The 12,453-nt window shown below is 39.9% G+C and overlaps 1 protein-coding gene across 1 annotated transcript; it reads right to left on the minus strand.

Annotated features, from left to right (window-relative positions):
* Nucleotides 1-598: 598 nt before the first annotated feature.
* Nucleotides 599-10,558, minus strand: LOC148739861 (inactive serine protease PAMR1-like). The gene is made up of 3 exons (XM_088750018.1): nucleotides 10,493-10,558; nucleotides 2,241-2,297; nucleotides 599-1,270 (listed from the first exon to the last, which is right to left on the minus strand). Exons 2-3 carry the CDS (start codon nucleotides 2,269-2,271, stop codon nucleotides 903-905), a joined length of 399 nt encoding a protein of 132 aa, XP_088606144.1. The 5' UTR covers nucleotides 2,272-2,297; nucleotides 10,493-10,558; the 3' UTR covers nucleotides 599-902.
* Nucleotides 10,559-12,453: the final 1,895 nt, after the last annotated feature.

Genomic DNA, 12,453 nt, shown 5'->3' on the forward strand with positions numbered 1-12,453 from the left:
CTGTTTCTTATTGACCATAGCAGACTTACGGTTGCAAAATCTAACTCTAAAGTCATTTGTCGTGGAACCTATGTATTGTAGGTGACATTTCTTGCACTAAGCCAAGTAAATGATGTTCTTAAAATCACAGGAAAGCCTCGATCGTATCTTGTAACTCTTGTCTGTTTGAAAACTTAGAAAGGAATTAGATTCAACCAAGAAGTTGCGACAAAGACCACATCTGGTTCTCTTACATTTAAAACATCACTTAACCTCAGCACTCTTCGGCACTCATTACCACACGTTATATATATATATATATATATATATATATATATATATATATATATATATAATTAATTCGGCACTCTTCTGGCACTCTTCGGCTTGAATAAGCGCCAGGAATTTCACTCCAAAAAAAGAATAAACTATAATTAATGGGGAGAGTTTTTTGAAATCGGGTGGGCATCAAAATTCCCGGTATCAGCTTTGATTGGGAATTTTGGTACAATTTTCGCCTTATTTCAACGCTTGCGCCTCAGCATTTCCAGTGGACTCGACAATTTTTTTTATTTCTATGTTTGTTTTTCTTGTAGATTGTGATAGTTTTTCGCGTAGTAATTACTGTTTTTGTTAATATGTGTTATCTCGCTCTCTTTGTAAACCTATTTAAGGAGTTTGTAAGTTATTGTATTACAACTGATGAAGGTTTCGGACCGAAACGTTTTTTATTAAACTCTTTAGATTTTTTATTGAGTGTATGTCTTCCTTCGCTGGAAGTTGTCGTCCTCGTGTGCCATACTACTTCTCGTATCATTTATCGAGGTTTGGACAACGAACCCTTTTGGATCCTTCTGGCGCGGCGTCTCTGTTGGCTCGAAGCCTGTTAACTTGTTATATGTATATGTATTAAATATATGTATCTATATAAAACACATTGAAAGGAACTCCATGCCTGTTTCATTGTAGAATCTTCCAGAATAGAATGCAGTGAAGTCATAGGGATTAGATCGAATAAATTTCAACCACATGTATCGTCCACTAGATCGCACCATTCCAGTTCTGTATTCTCCACAGAATTTACCAAGAAGATTGGCTGATTGATTACTGCCATCACGGATTTCGAGATAATAACCCAATAGACATATTGGCGGAAACTGAATACGCATGGTAAAGTTAAGTTCCACATATTTTCCTTGTGGAACTAAAAGAACTTTTTCTTTAGTAAACTTTTGGACTTGTTTCCACTCTTGTGCTTGCTTAGCATTCTCCAACAAACCTGCAATAACTGCTGCATCAAGCCAATTAGTTTTATTGCAAAAAAAAAATCAATTGATAGTTATCATAAAGAAATTGTAAATGGTACAAGCTCAAGAAAAAAAAATTATGTGTTAGTAAACAAAAAACAAGGGCCTGAACACTTGCTGGGCTCCCTCTTGCAAGCACAACTACACCATTTATTAGATGTGAGACTATTAAAAAAGAAATCTTACGCAAAAAACACATTCACTGTAATTCATACTCGGCACAGGAAAAAGAGAAGCAGTACCCAAAGATTAACCTTTGCTCGAGCTAGGACAAAACTGATGACGATTTCAAAAAAAATCATGGTAAATTGAATTTTAACAAACCCAAATATTCCTCCGCACCATTTACAGTAATAAAAATCAAATGCAAAGGGAAAACATAAGCTCAGGCGCTTTGTTAAGCATCTAGCTCAATAACACAACAGACATCAGGGCTGGGGTTCATAGACTTCCGATGGGACACTATTGACGTCTTGGACATCTAAGAGGTAATGTAATCCATTCCACAAGCCTACAAACTTATCTTCTTATAATCTCTTCCTCATCTTTCATCAGATGCCATCTTCATTCATCCTCCATCTCTTTAGTACTCTCTATCGACGCATATCCCACTGATTATCTCCATTCCCTTCCCTACCGCCCACCCTACTCATGGGGCCTCCTATCTCTTCCTCCATTAGGAAAAAAGGCCAACATTATGACAAAAGCGTAATGTGATTTTATCTCGAGGCCCGTCATATAGAGTTAAGTATTTAGGCGTGCCTTTGCATGGGGCAAGGAGCGTTGTCAATCACAGATCTTAAGCTAATCAAATGAGGTTAGATCAAATATCACTAAGATTATAGGCTAGGTCAGTTCCTCTCCTGGTCCTTCTCGCCCTCATTTCCATCGTGTTAACATCCGAACATGGGTTTCGTGATAAAAGAATGACTTGAAAACATCTGAATTGCTTACAGAAAATAAGGATGAAACTCCACTTGGCCATTGAGGATACCGTCAAAATGTTGTTCGCTACAGAAGTAAAGTCGATATTAACGTAAATGTTTAACCTTTCAGTAGACATCAGTTGTGGACGTTGTCAACGCAAATTTGAAACTTGATATAGTTACAAGTTACTTCATAGTGGGCGAAACAGGGGAGGGGGAAGGGGGGAGGGCGGAGCCCCCCAAACAAAGATTTTAGCCTTTGGGTTCGGAAAATGTTGCTAATGCAGCATGAAAATTAGAAAAATATTCAATTTCGGGATCATTTCGCAAATCCTTGTTTCAGCATCGCACTTGGCGAAGTAATATCCTAAAACACATTTAGGAACAGCTCCAGCTTGTGTTTGAGAAGCTTATAAACTGCAGCAAATCTCCTGTGAACTAATCAACGATTCTACGAAATTCGATATGACTCATTTAAAGGGCCTCAAAGAATACCAGTCCGCAGTGATGTGAGCCCCTTGTATAAAGATTGTCATTATTATTTTTTTTTTTTACTGTGGGAACCCAGTCGAATGCAAAGCTGAGAGATTTAAGACTGTGCGGTTTAGAACTCGTTTAAGAGTTCTATATACAAGTACCTACACCTTTAAAGGTGTTAGTTAATTTGCCTCTATCATTCCAAAAGCTATTGGTTTTCTTTTATGCAGAAAAACATCAAAACTGTATGCTCTGAGTTAGAGGACAACTCTGACCGTTTCATTAAGGCTTTCAATATTTTGTGATAACGGAGGAAAAGTCAGTACATATGTGTCACCAAATAGAAACGCAAAAGAGTTTCCGAAGAGGATTTCATGTATGACTAAAAATCAAAAGGAAGAACACGAAATAAAAAGAAAATATTCAAAGAAAAGCTTTTTTTACATTGTTTCAACGTGTGGAGTAAGACAGCCATCTCAAAATAATTTGAATGCTTGTATTCACCTAATGAGAAAGCAATTTTGTACAAACTTCATGTACGTGGTGTCGGCTTTTTTTTAATTTTCGAAAGAAAATCATTATTTCCTTTCCATTTTGATAAAAAAAAAAACAGGCCTCAAAATCAAGTTCCTCTTTGGTTTCTTTTAGCGATTCTTGTCTTTTTTTTTTTCATATATATCCTCAAATACATGTAAAAAGTCTTTATAGAGCGGATAATCGCTCTTTTGTTTCCTGTCTTAGGCAAAGTATCTCAGAAAATGATTAGAGGCCATTCAAAGTATCTCGACGAGTTTATTTTGTCAGATTTAAAGTATGCAGTTCATCAAAGTACACATTTCTCTGAATTCTCACTACAAGACCATTTAGAAACGTGAAACCGCAAAGGCGTTCGAAATGGCGAAGCAGAGAAGCGAGATGATGGCAGGTGATGATTGTACGGCCCGTGGAGGTGACCAGCAGAGTTTAAAGGACAGTCACGAGGTACACAAGATCACCCGGCCAGGACGGTACAGTATGAGGAATAACAAGCCTGACCACAGCTCAGGTAGACCAACAACCAAGTTATGTTGCACTGGATGCGGAAATGAAGCATACTCAAAGGGAACTACATTCCCTGCTTGGGGCAAGAACTGTCTCAAGTGTGGAAGGGGCAACCATTTTGCTAGGGCGTGTCCCAGCAGACAACCGAATCGCCTCGGTAGGCAAGTCATAGAGAGAGAACTGGACTCAATCACGAGACAACCAGAGGAGAAAAGTGAGACAAACGAAGAGGTCTACCTGTATCGAGTAACCGGAGAAAAGTCGTCGAATCCAACTGTAACGCTACAAATAAACAAGGTCCCTCTCACCCTAGATCTTGACACCCAAGCGGACGTCACGGTCATCACGGAAAAGCATTTTGAACGCTTTAAAGGAACAAGCAGCCTGCAGCCGACGAAAGCGATCATCCGGAGCTACTCAGGGGATGGACCAGGACCTGGGTTATGGTTATTAGGCTGTTTGAACGCATCCCTCCGCCGAAACCATAACAACATTGTAGAAGTCGTATACGTAGTCAAAGGTCAAGGGAACACTGCTCTTTTAAGTCGCCAGGTAGCCGGAAATATGAGCCTCATCGAGTACCACATTAAACAAACAAGACAAGCCCCTGCCCCAGTAATGGAGGTGGAAAAACAAGAGATACACGCCCTGATATCTGAGTATGAGGATGTCTTACTGGTATTGGAAAGCTGAAATGCGTGACTGTAAAACTACACGTTGTACCCGAGGCCCCAGGCACTATTCAGAAACAGAGACGAATATCCATACCTCTGAAAGAGAAGTTTGATAAAATCCTGGACCGGTGGCTTGCACTAGACATCATAGAGGATGTAGGAGAACAACCGACAGATTCGTGTAGTAATGTAGTCCTCGCTCTGAAGAAGGACAGTGAAAGTGTCAGGGCCAGTCTTGACATGACGGATGTTAACAAATACATCAAGAGAACAAGGCACAACATACCCACTAAGGGAGCTGGAAACCAGGCTGAATGAGGCCAATTTCTTTTCGCACCTGGATATGAATGATGGCTACATGCAGCTGGAGTTAGCAGAAGAGAGCAGAAAGCTGACAACGTTTTACACACATCGCGGACTCAAAAGGTTCAAGAGACTACACTTTGGAGTGAACAGTGCAGCGGAAATCTTCAACGACGAGGTCCGAAAGGTCGTAACCCTGGAACCTAATGCTATTAGTATCTATGATGACGTCTTGGTTTTTGGCGCCACACAGGAGGAACATGACCGGGCGTTAAGACACATCCTACAACTGTGGCGGAGCCACGGACTGACCCTTAACATGAAGAAGAGCCGGTTCAACCTTTGCGCTGTGACTTTTTTTGGCAAAGTATTGTACTGTGAAGGAATCTCACCAGACCCTAACAAGGTGGCGGCATTGCAGGTAGCCGGCCCGCCCCAATTTCAAGCAGAAGTGCGATCGTTCCTTTTCTTTGCTAGAGCTAACGCAGACTTTATGGAGGGTTTTGCACAGGTCACAGCACCACTAAGAAACCTCATTAAACAGGGGGCCCCTTCCAGTGGACACCTGAGTGTCAGAGAGCATTCGAGAAAATCAAAACGCTGCTATCGAGACACAGCGTAATGGCGTAATTCGACCCACATCGGAAGACCAAATTCGTGACAGACGCGGGACCTCGTGGTTTAGCGGTTACCCTGAAGCAATATGACCCACAAAGGGAAGCGATGGAGACCTGTAACTTATAGGTCTAGGGATTTGACAAATACCGAAACCAGATACTCTTAGCTAGAGAAGGAAGCTAAAGCTGTTGAATGGGGCGTGCTCACAAATCAGATCTACTTATATGGCCTCAGAGACACGTTTGAGGAGGACACTGACCACAAACCACTACTGCCCCTGTTTGTTAGTCACAAAGTCACCTCGCCGCTCAGAATTCAACGGATGAGAGGTCGCCCGCAGGGGTTTGATGACAAGCTCAACGACGTACCGGGAAAGAAAGCAAAGGCAGAAACGAATGAGGCTGATTACAACTCCAGGAACCTAGAACCTCTTACGACGACGGACCCCAGGGCAGTACACCAAGCAAATACGTATGATGCACGATCCTTCGCAGTACACCAAGCAAAGTTCACAGTTCTTGAAAATGAAGACATGTTTGAGAAGGACATCGGAGCAGTGATGCAAGCGGCACTACCAAACGCGGTATCATGGGATGAGCTGCTAGAGGAGACAAGTCAGGACCCTGAACTCAAAGATCTTAGGAGTGCGATAGCAAGGGGATACTTCGCGGTATCAGAGCGGCATGCACTCGGGCCCCAGTTTGACCCAGTCTTTACCGAGCTAGCAGTTGTAGGAAGATTGGTCGTGCGAGGGTCTCGCATAGTGGTTCCCAGGTCCCTTCGTGGCAAAGTAGTATGTCTTGCGGATGAGGGACATCAGAGGGTTACAAAAACGAAAGGATATATCAGGAGCAGGGTTTGGTTTCCAGGTTTGGATCAGATGATGGAAGCCCACATTCAACACTGCCATCCATCCCAAATAGTGACACCAACAAGTGACCGCGAACCACTGTGAATGTCACCTCTACCGAATGAACCCTGGAAGGAAGTGGCCATAGACTTCTGGGAACCTATCAACACCAGTGAATACCTTCTCGTTGTCATATGCAAACATTCGTGGTGGGTTGAAGTAGAGTTTGTGAGTACCACTAGTGCCCGAGCAAACTGGAGTATATATTCTCTTCGCTGGAAATACCTCTGATTGTGGGTGGCGACAATGGACCCCTAATCAATGGAAAGGAGTTCCGGAACCTTAGCACATATCTGGGCTTTACCCACGGGCGCAAGACACCCAAGAATCCCCAGGCTAGCAGTGAATCGGAACAGTTTATGCGGGTGCTTAAGAAACTATACCGCATATGTCAACTAACTGGGCAGGTCTTCAGGCAGGAAGTGCACCGTTTCCTATGCTATCAAGCAACGCCACATGGGACCACCCAGCTAGCCCCAGCAGAAATGATTTTCCCTGGCCACAGGTTCCGCACAAGTTTGCCGGTAGGGGTCATCCCGCGGCAAATGGATTTCGAGGAGCTGTCTCAGCGCGACCTAGAGAAGAAGATGCAAATGAAGGCATATGCAGATAGGAAGAGGAACGTGAAGACTTCGGATATACAAGTTGGGGATTCAGTACTGGTAAAACAAGATCTCAGCAGTAAAGCTTCGCTGCCCTATGAGGGAGAGCCACTGGAAGCACAGAAAAGGAACGCAAGTGGTGGTGAAAAGGAGAGACGGCAGCACCACTACAAGGTCGACAGCACATTTCAAGAAAGTACCCTATCAGACTCTGGACGAGGTGGGCAGATCGCAGCTGGAGCCCGGTTTCGGTCGCAAGCCGAGCGCAGAAGTCCAGGCGGAGGAGCTTCCCAAACCGTAGGATCCACCGGGGGTGCTGTCCTCTGAGGAGGGACTATCGTATACACCGGACAGAGTGGAGCCGACAACGGAAAATGTAGAGGAGGCACCTTCGAGTGTAGGTGCCACTGCTCGCACTGCTAGGCCTCGTCGGAGCGCTGACGAATATCTCAGGAGCAATTACCCAGACCATGAAATACCAGACAGGATTCAGTGAACAATCAGTAGTTAATCAGATGAACTCGAAATTACGTTATTTTAGTTACTTGTCTTTATTTCCGCATGTTGTGTCAACCTATCGCCAGTCGAGTTTATCTAAGTTTTTTTTTGTTATATTGCATGAGGGGAATATAGTATCGCAGGCCGCGCTCAGGGCACGTTTAAACGCAAGGAACTCTGGGACAGTTATAGGCGCGGTTACCCAGAACATGTCGTACGTACTCGATACGTTGTGATACCATGCTTTTATAACTTTGTGTTCTATTAAATTATTAAGCTAGAATTCGGTTACGAGACGAACCGTAAAAAACTAATTAATTCATGGCGACCGATTACAAGTATTTTTTCACTCAATATTCATTGAGATAAATTTCCATAAGCATGTTATATTCTTCATATCAGGCAAAAGCAACGCCTGCAAGTAATCTCCCAATATTCCATACTATAATCTGTTCATGATGTCCTTTAGCAACATTGTTAAAGTTTACAATCTGTTCGAATGAGGCCTTAAACTGTTGTAAAAAGTAAATTTAAAATCCAAGTTTTCGCCGATCAACGGCATCATCAGGGTCATCCCTGATGACGCCGTTGATCGGCGAAAGCTTGAATTTTAAATTTTACTTTTTACAGCAGTTTAAGGCCTCATTCGAACAGTTTGTATTCCATTGCATGTCTGGTGCTTTTCATCCTCCCACCAAATATTATGGTGTTTTTTTTTATTTCGTTTGAAACGCTGAAAAAAATTCTCACCGCTGCGCAAATTAAAATATAAGGTTCGTACTGTGCATTTTTAATATAAAGTTGAAAGAATGGACAGCATGGTATGATGATTTCCTTATTTCAAATCAACAAACTGCCTGTCATTTCCGTTGTAGTGTTTTCCAACCTCACAAGCAAGAAAAAAAGATGATATATTTAGAATTTTGAAAGACATGAATTGAAATCCTTGCGCTGTGGATTTAGCTATCCTTTTATCCACCACTTGGATGATTTTTTTTCTTTTTCTTTTTCTGTCATCTCTTGCAAGCTGCCTGCTTCTTGTTTTGTTCTCTGAAGTAAGTCTCCCTTGAATTTTTTATTCGATAAGGTTGATCGTTTTCCAAACCTCTCGACACCATTCTTCTTGACAATATAATGATGTTGGTGGAGGGAAATCAGATTTTGATAAATTAGAAGTTTTTTCATGAGTTTATTCAAATTTCACCCACTTTGTGTTGTCTTTGTTTTGACAGCTAGGCGTTAAATGCACATCTAGAGCATATGTAACAGATATGTTATACTTTGGTTAAAAACTGAAAGGAATCAAGTTAACAAACCATGCGTTGCTGTGGTGAAATATTTTAGAAGCTATGTTGTAGTAAAACACGGAGCATGTATTCGTCGACAACATCCGCATCTCTAATGAAAGTGTAGACATCTAGCAATAAAATAAGGGAGGCTCGCCGCCTTTAGATAAAAAGAGTTCGTGCTAAAATAACCAGGTTATTCATTAATTTTAAAGTTTTTCAGTAATTCGAAGATCGTCACTACTCGTTCTTTTTGGCAAGACAACAGCCATTACTCTTTCAATGACAGATGTCTCGATCTCTTCCTTATTACTTTGAAATGTATTAGTCATCTTGTTTTATCATTTATGGTGCGAAAGTCGCGAAAAACTATTAAAAGTGTTCTATAATTTTTAGATGTAGAAGAGCAAGACAAATGCGAGTGTTGCGATTTTGTAGTCTAACAAGTCTCATTCTTCACATAGCCAAACTGCTTTAGTATCTATAACATATATTAAAGATAGAAGGAGAAATTGCGCTTTGCAGTAATGTTACATAACACATCATCAAAGAAATTCCAAAAAAAAAAAAAAGAATTGTATGCATTGTGCCCTTTCTATATCAGGTAAAAGAATAGTATATTAAGGATATATTCTTTTTCCCACAGAGAGACTGTTTTCTTTTCTGTTGTTTTACAATTTCTTAATGAGCCGTAGACTTTTATTTTTAATAACTAATATGTCCGTTACTCTGCAAATATCATTGTTTTATCGTTTACAAACTGACTGCTTTATGACTAATTTTCGTGTATTTGACTTTCAAATTTACGTTAAACTTGGAAAATAGTACAAGAGACACGTTTCCTTTTCGATAAAATTCGCATTTCCAATTGTAAAATATCATCACAAAACACACATTCTTGTTTATTATTCCGTTGATCTTATTATTATGTGTTTGTTGAAGAATTTCGACTCTTTTCTATATTGATCTTTATGCTAAATTCTCACTATTTTTACGGCTGAAATCATACCGGTTTTGGTAAGGAGAAATTTGATTCTGAGAAATAATATGATATGTGATGAAAGAAAATATTCATGTTTCTGTTATTTCGCGTCCTCTGCTTCTCAGAGAACGCACGAAACGTATCATAGGAATAGCATGAGAATCCCAAACAAAAAGAAAAAAAAGAAAACCACGCAACTGATTTACAGAAATATAAGTTGGGGGAAAAATGATTTAGAATGAATTTTGTGGCGAAAAACGAAACAAATAAATTTATCAGAAGGATCGACATCTGCACAAGCAAAGAAACTAATTTGTCATCAGCGAAAAATGCCTAATGCTTTCAAATCTGATATTTCTACCTTATAGTGAGGGAAAGAGAGGAGTAAATAGTCTTAGAGATTGAGAATGAATTTAACTTGTGAAAATACGTGCGAAATATTTGCACTGATCTTGAGAACTCGCGAGAACATTGCATATGTAGGCTATGAGTTACCCGCACTTTTCTTAACATGTTCAGGGCCATAATGTTCTCTTAATAAAAGATATTCTATATACAAGGCTAAAAGATTAGGAAAAAAATATTTCTTTCTCGCATAAAATGAGAACTGAAAGTGGCAAAGGTCTTATGTTTAGTACCTGAATGCTGATTATCCCTTTTCTCTGTAGGAACTTGACCGTATTTATAGAATAGTTCGGAATAAATATTGTGATAAATTTATCAAAAGCATCCACATCTGTGCATCCAAAGAAGATTATTTGTCATCAACCAAAAGAATGCCTATTGCTTTCAGATCTAATTTTTCTCAAGTATAGGGAGCCAGAGGGAATTGAATTAAACTAATATATAGGAAAATAACTAAAAGTAACAAAGCTCTTATGTTTAGTACCTGAATGCTGGTTATCCCTTTTCTCTGTAAGAACTTGATCGCATTTATCCGCATAAGCAGAAGAGAATGAATCCACGCAAATGTAAAGATTTTTACAGCTGTTATTAGATGTTGTTTTAATAGCTTGAAAATTATTATTCAAAATGTCCATCACGTTTTTCGATCATGTCGCATGTCTAACACAAAAGATAAATCGAACTGAGAATAAAGTCTAGTTCTTTCTTTTCAAATATTTTTTTTCTATTTTTGTTTTGATCAGTTCTGATCAAAAATTTGAAAACAAAGATTTATATGATAATGCATTAAACTGTACCTTTTTCTTTCTATGATCCCGAAGAGGGAACTGACCAAATCAAAACATGACTTTCAATAGACAACCAACGTTTCAGCCATTTTAAATTGAACAGCATTTGACTTTCAAATCCCTATGAAGTGAGATTTTCTCAGTTACCACAAGTATTTTCCCGTTTTCATGCAATGCAATTAACTTCTGTTTCTCTCTTTTTTTCATTCTTTCTCAGCCATAAATTCAAAAGAAAACGAAAAGATTATTTCCGTGTTGGAATGAGTTTGTATTGAAAATGACATGTCAGTGGAAAACTAAGTACAGCGAGAAACTCCGACCAAGGGGAGCATTTCCTAGACCGTGATCAAAGCTCTTTCCTATACGATCCTCTCATAAACTGGTTTGGACCTAATAATAAATAATAAAAAATATTTATCCAACCCAAATCTGCTAATTTTCTTTACTTTTAACAACCTCGTGTCTCGTCGTCAGGTAGTAAAGGGTGTGAAAGGAGATAACATCTTTATCTGTAACAAGATTTCCAACGCTTTTAACGAATGCTTTTGACTACTGGGCCCAGACTAGCCCGTGAAATACCCTGAAGTTGGGACGAAGAGTCTATTTATTTAAAAAATATTACTGAAAACTACACCAGACTCGGTTTTCGTCCACCTACTTCAAGTGTTGCTTTTTCCCATCAAAACAGATGTTCAAAAACTAAAGCCACAGGCTGACCACTGGAAATGTATCAAGGTGACTCCGTTGTTTAAAGATTTAGAGGGTGAGTAATCTAATTCAATCAAATACCGACCTATCTCAATCATTTCCGTAGTCGCCAAAGTGTTCGAGAGGGTGGTGTATGATCAGTTATGCAACTTCTTCAATAGTGAAGAAATCGTCTCTAAACAGCAATCTGGCTTCCGGTCTCTGCACTCAACCGCTACTGCACTTCTAGAAGCCACTGACAGTTGGGTGCTTAAGAGGCTGTCTCTCTTATTTCCACCCGGTCAATTTCGCGTCAAAAATAATTTTGCCTGAAACTCTGTCAACAGAAAGACTTTACTTAGGAAAGAACTAAATTAGGTTTGGTTTGATTCGAAATAATTTTCTGACTGCGTTAGGGGCCACGGTTATTTCCCAGTCCGTAAGGACCGTGGCAACGTCTCGCAAATTGAAAAATAGACATATTTTGCAACATTGTAAAATATTTGATTCGCATAGTTAAGCCACCGAGTTTATATCAGATTGCTTAAAAACCTTTCTAGTTTGCCAAGAAAGTTAGAATTTTCCCTCTCAATATATCTGAAAAGGCGAATTTTAGCATATTCTGACCCCTATAAGTCGCCATCGGCCGATGGCCGTAGATAACCTTGATTTAGACGTTTAATTTTGGGATTTGGGACCTGGTTGACAACTCTATCCTCCACAGCCGTTAAGTTTAGACCTTTATAGGAAAAAAATGCAAAAACCCCTGTACGTTTTCGATTTTTCAAAAGTTATGACCGTTTGAATCAGCACATGTACGAGCATTCGTGATTTTATGGCTACACCAAAATCGAACTACTGGAGCAGATTTCGTCAAAAATACAATTTACCCGCTTTGCAGCCCAGCTTCATGGCTAACCTCAGTATTTTTGTAATAACCAAATCGCTGAAATCCATGAAAACCTCAACA

The sequence above is a fragment of the Stylophora pistillata genome, chromosome 2 (genome assembly GCF_964205215.1).
Source record: "Stylophora pistillata chromosome 2, jaStyPist1.2, whole genome shotgun sequence".
NCBI lineage: Eukaryota > Metazoa > Cnidaria > Anthozoa > Scleractinia > Pocilloporidae > Stylophora > Stylophora pistillata.

Excerpts from the sequence above, each read along its gene's own strand:
- LOC148739861 (XM_088750018.1), bottom strand. The coding sequence starts at position 2,271 with ATGGCCAAGTGGAGTTTCATCCTTATTTTCT. Across the intron at positions 1,271-2,240 it reads GAGTTTCATCCTTATTTTCT|CAGTTATTGCAGGTTTGTTG; the intron begins GTAAGCAATTCA and ends GGCTTGATGCAG.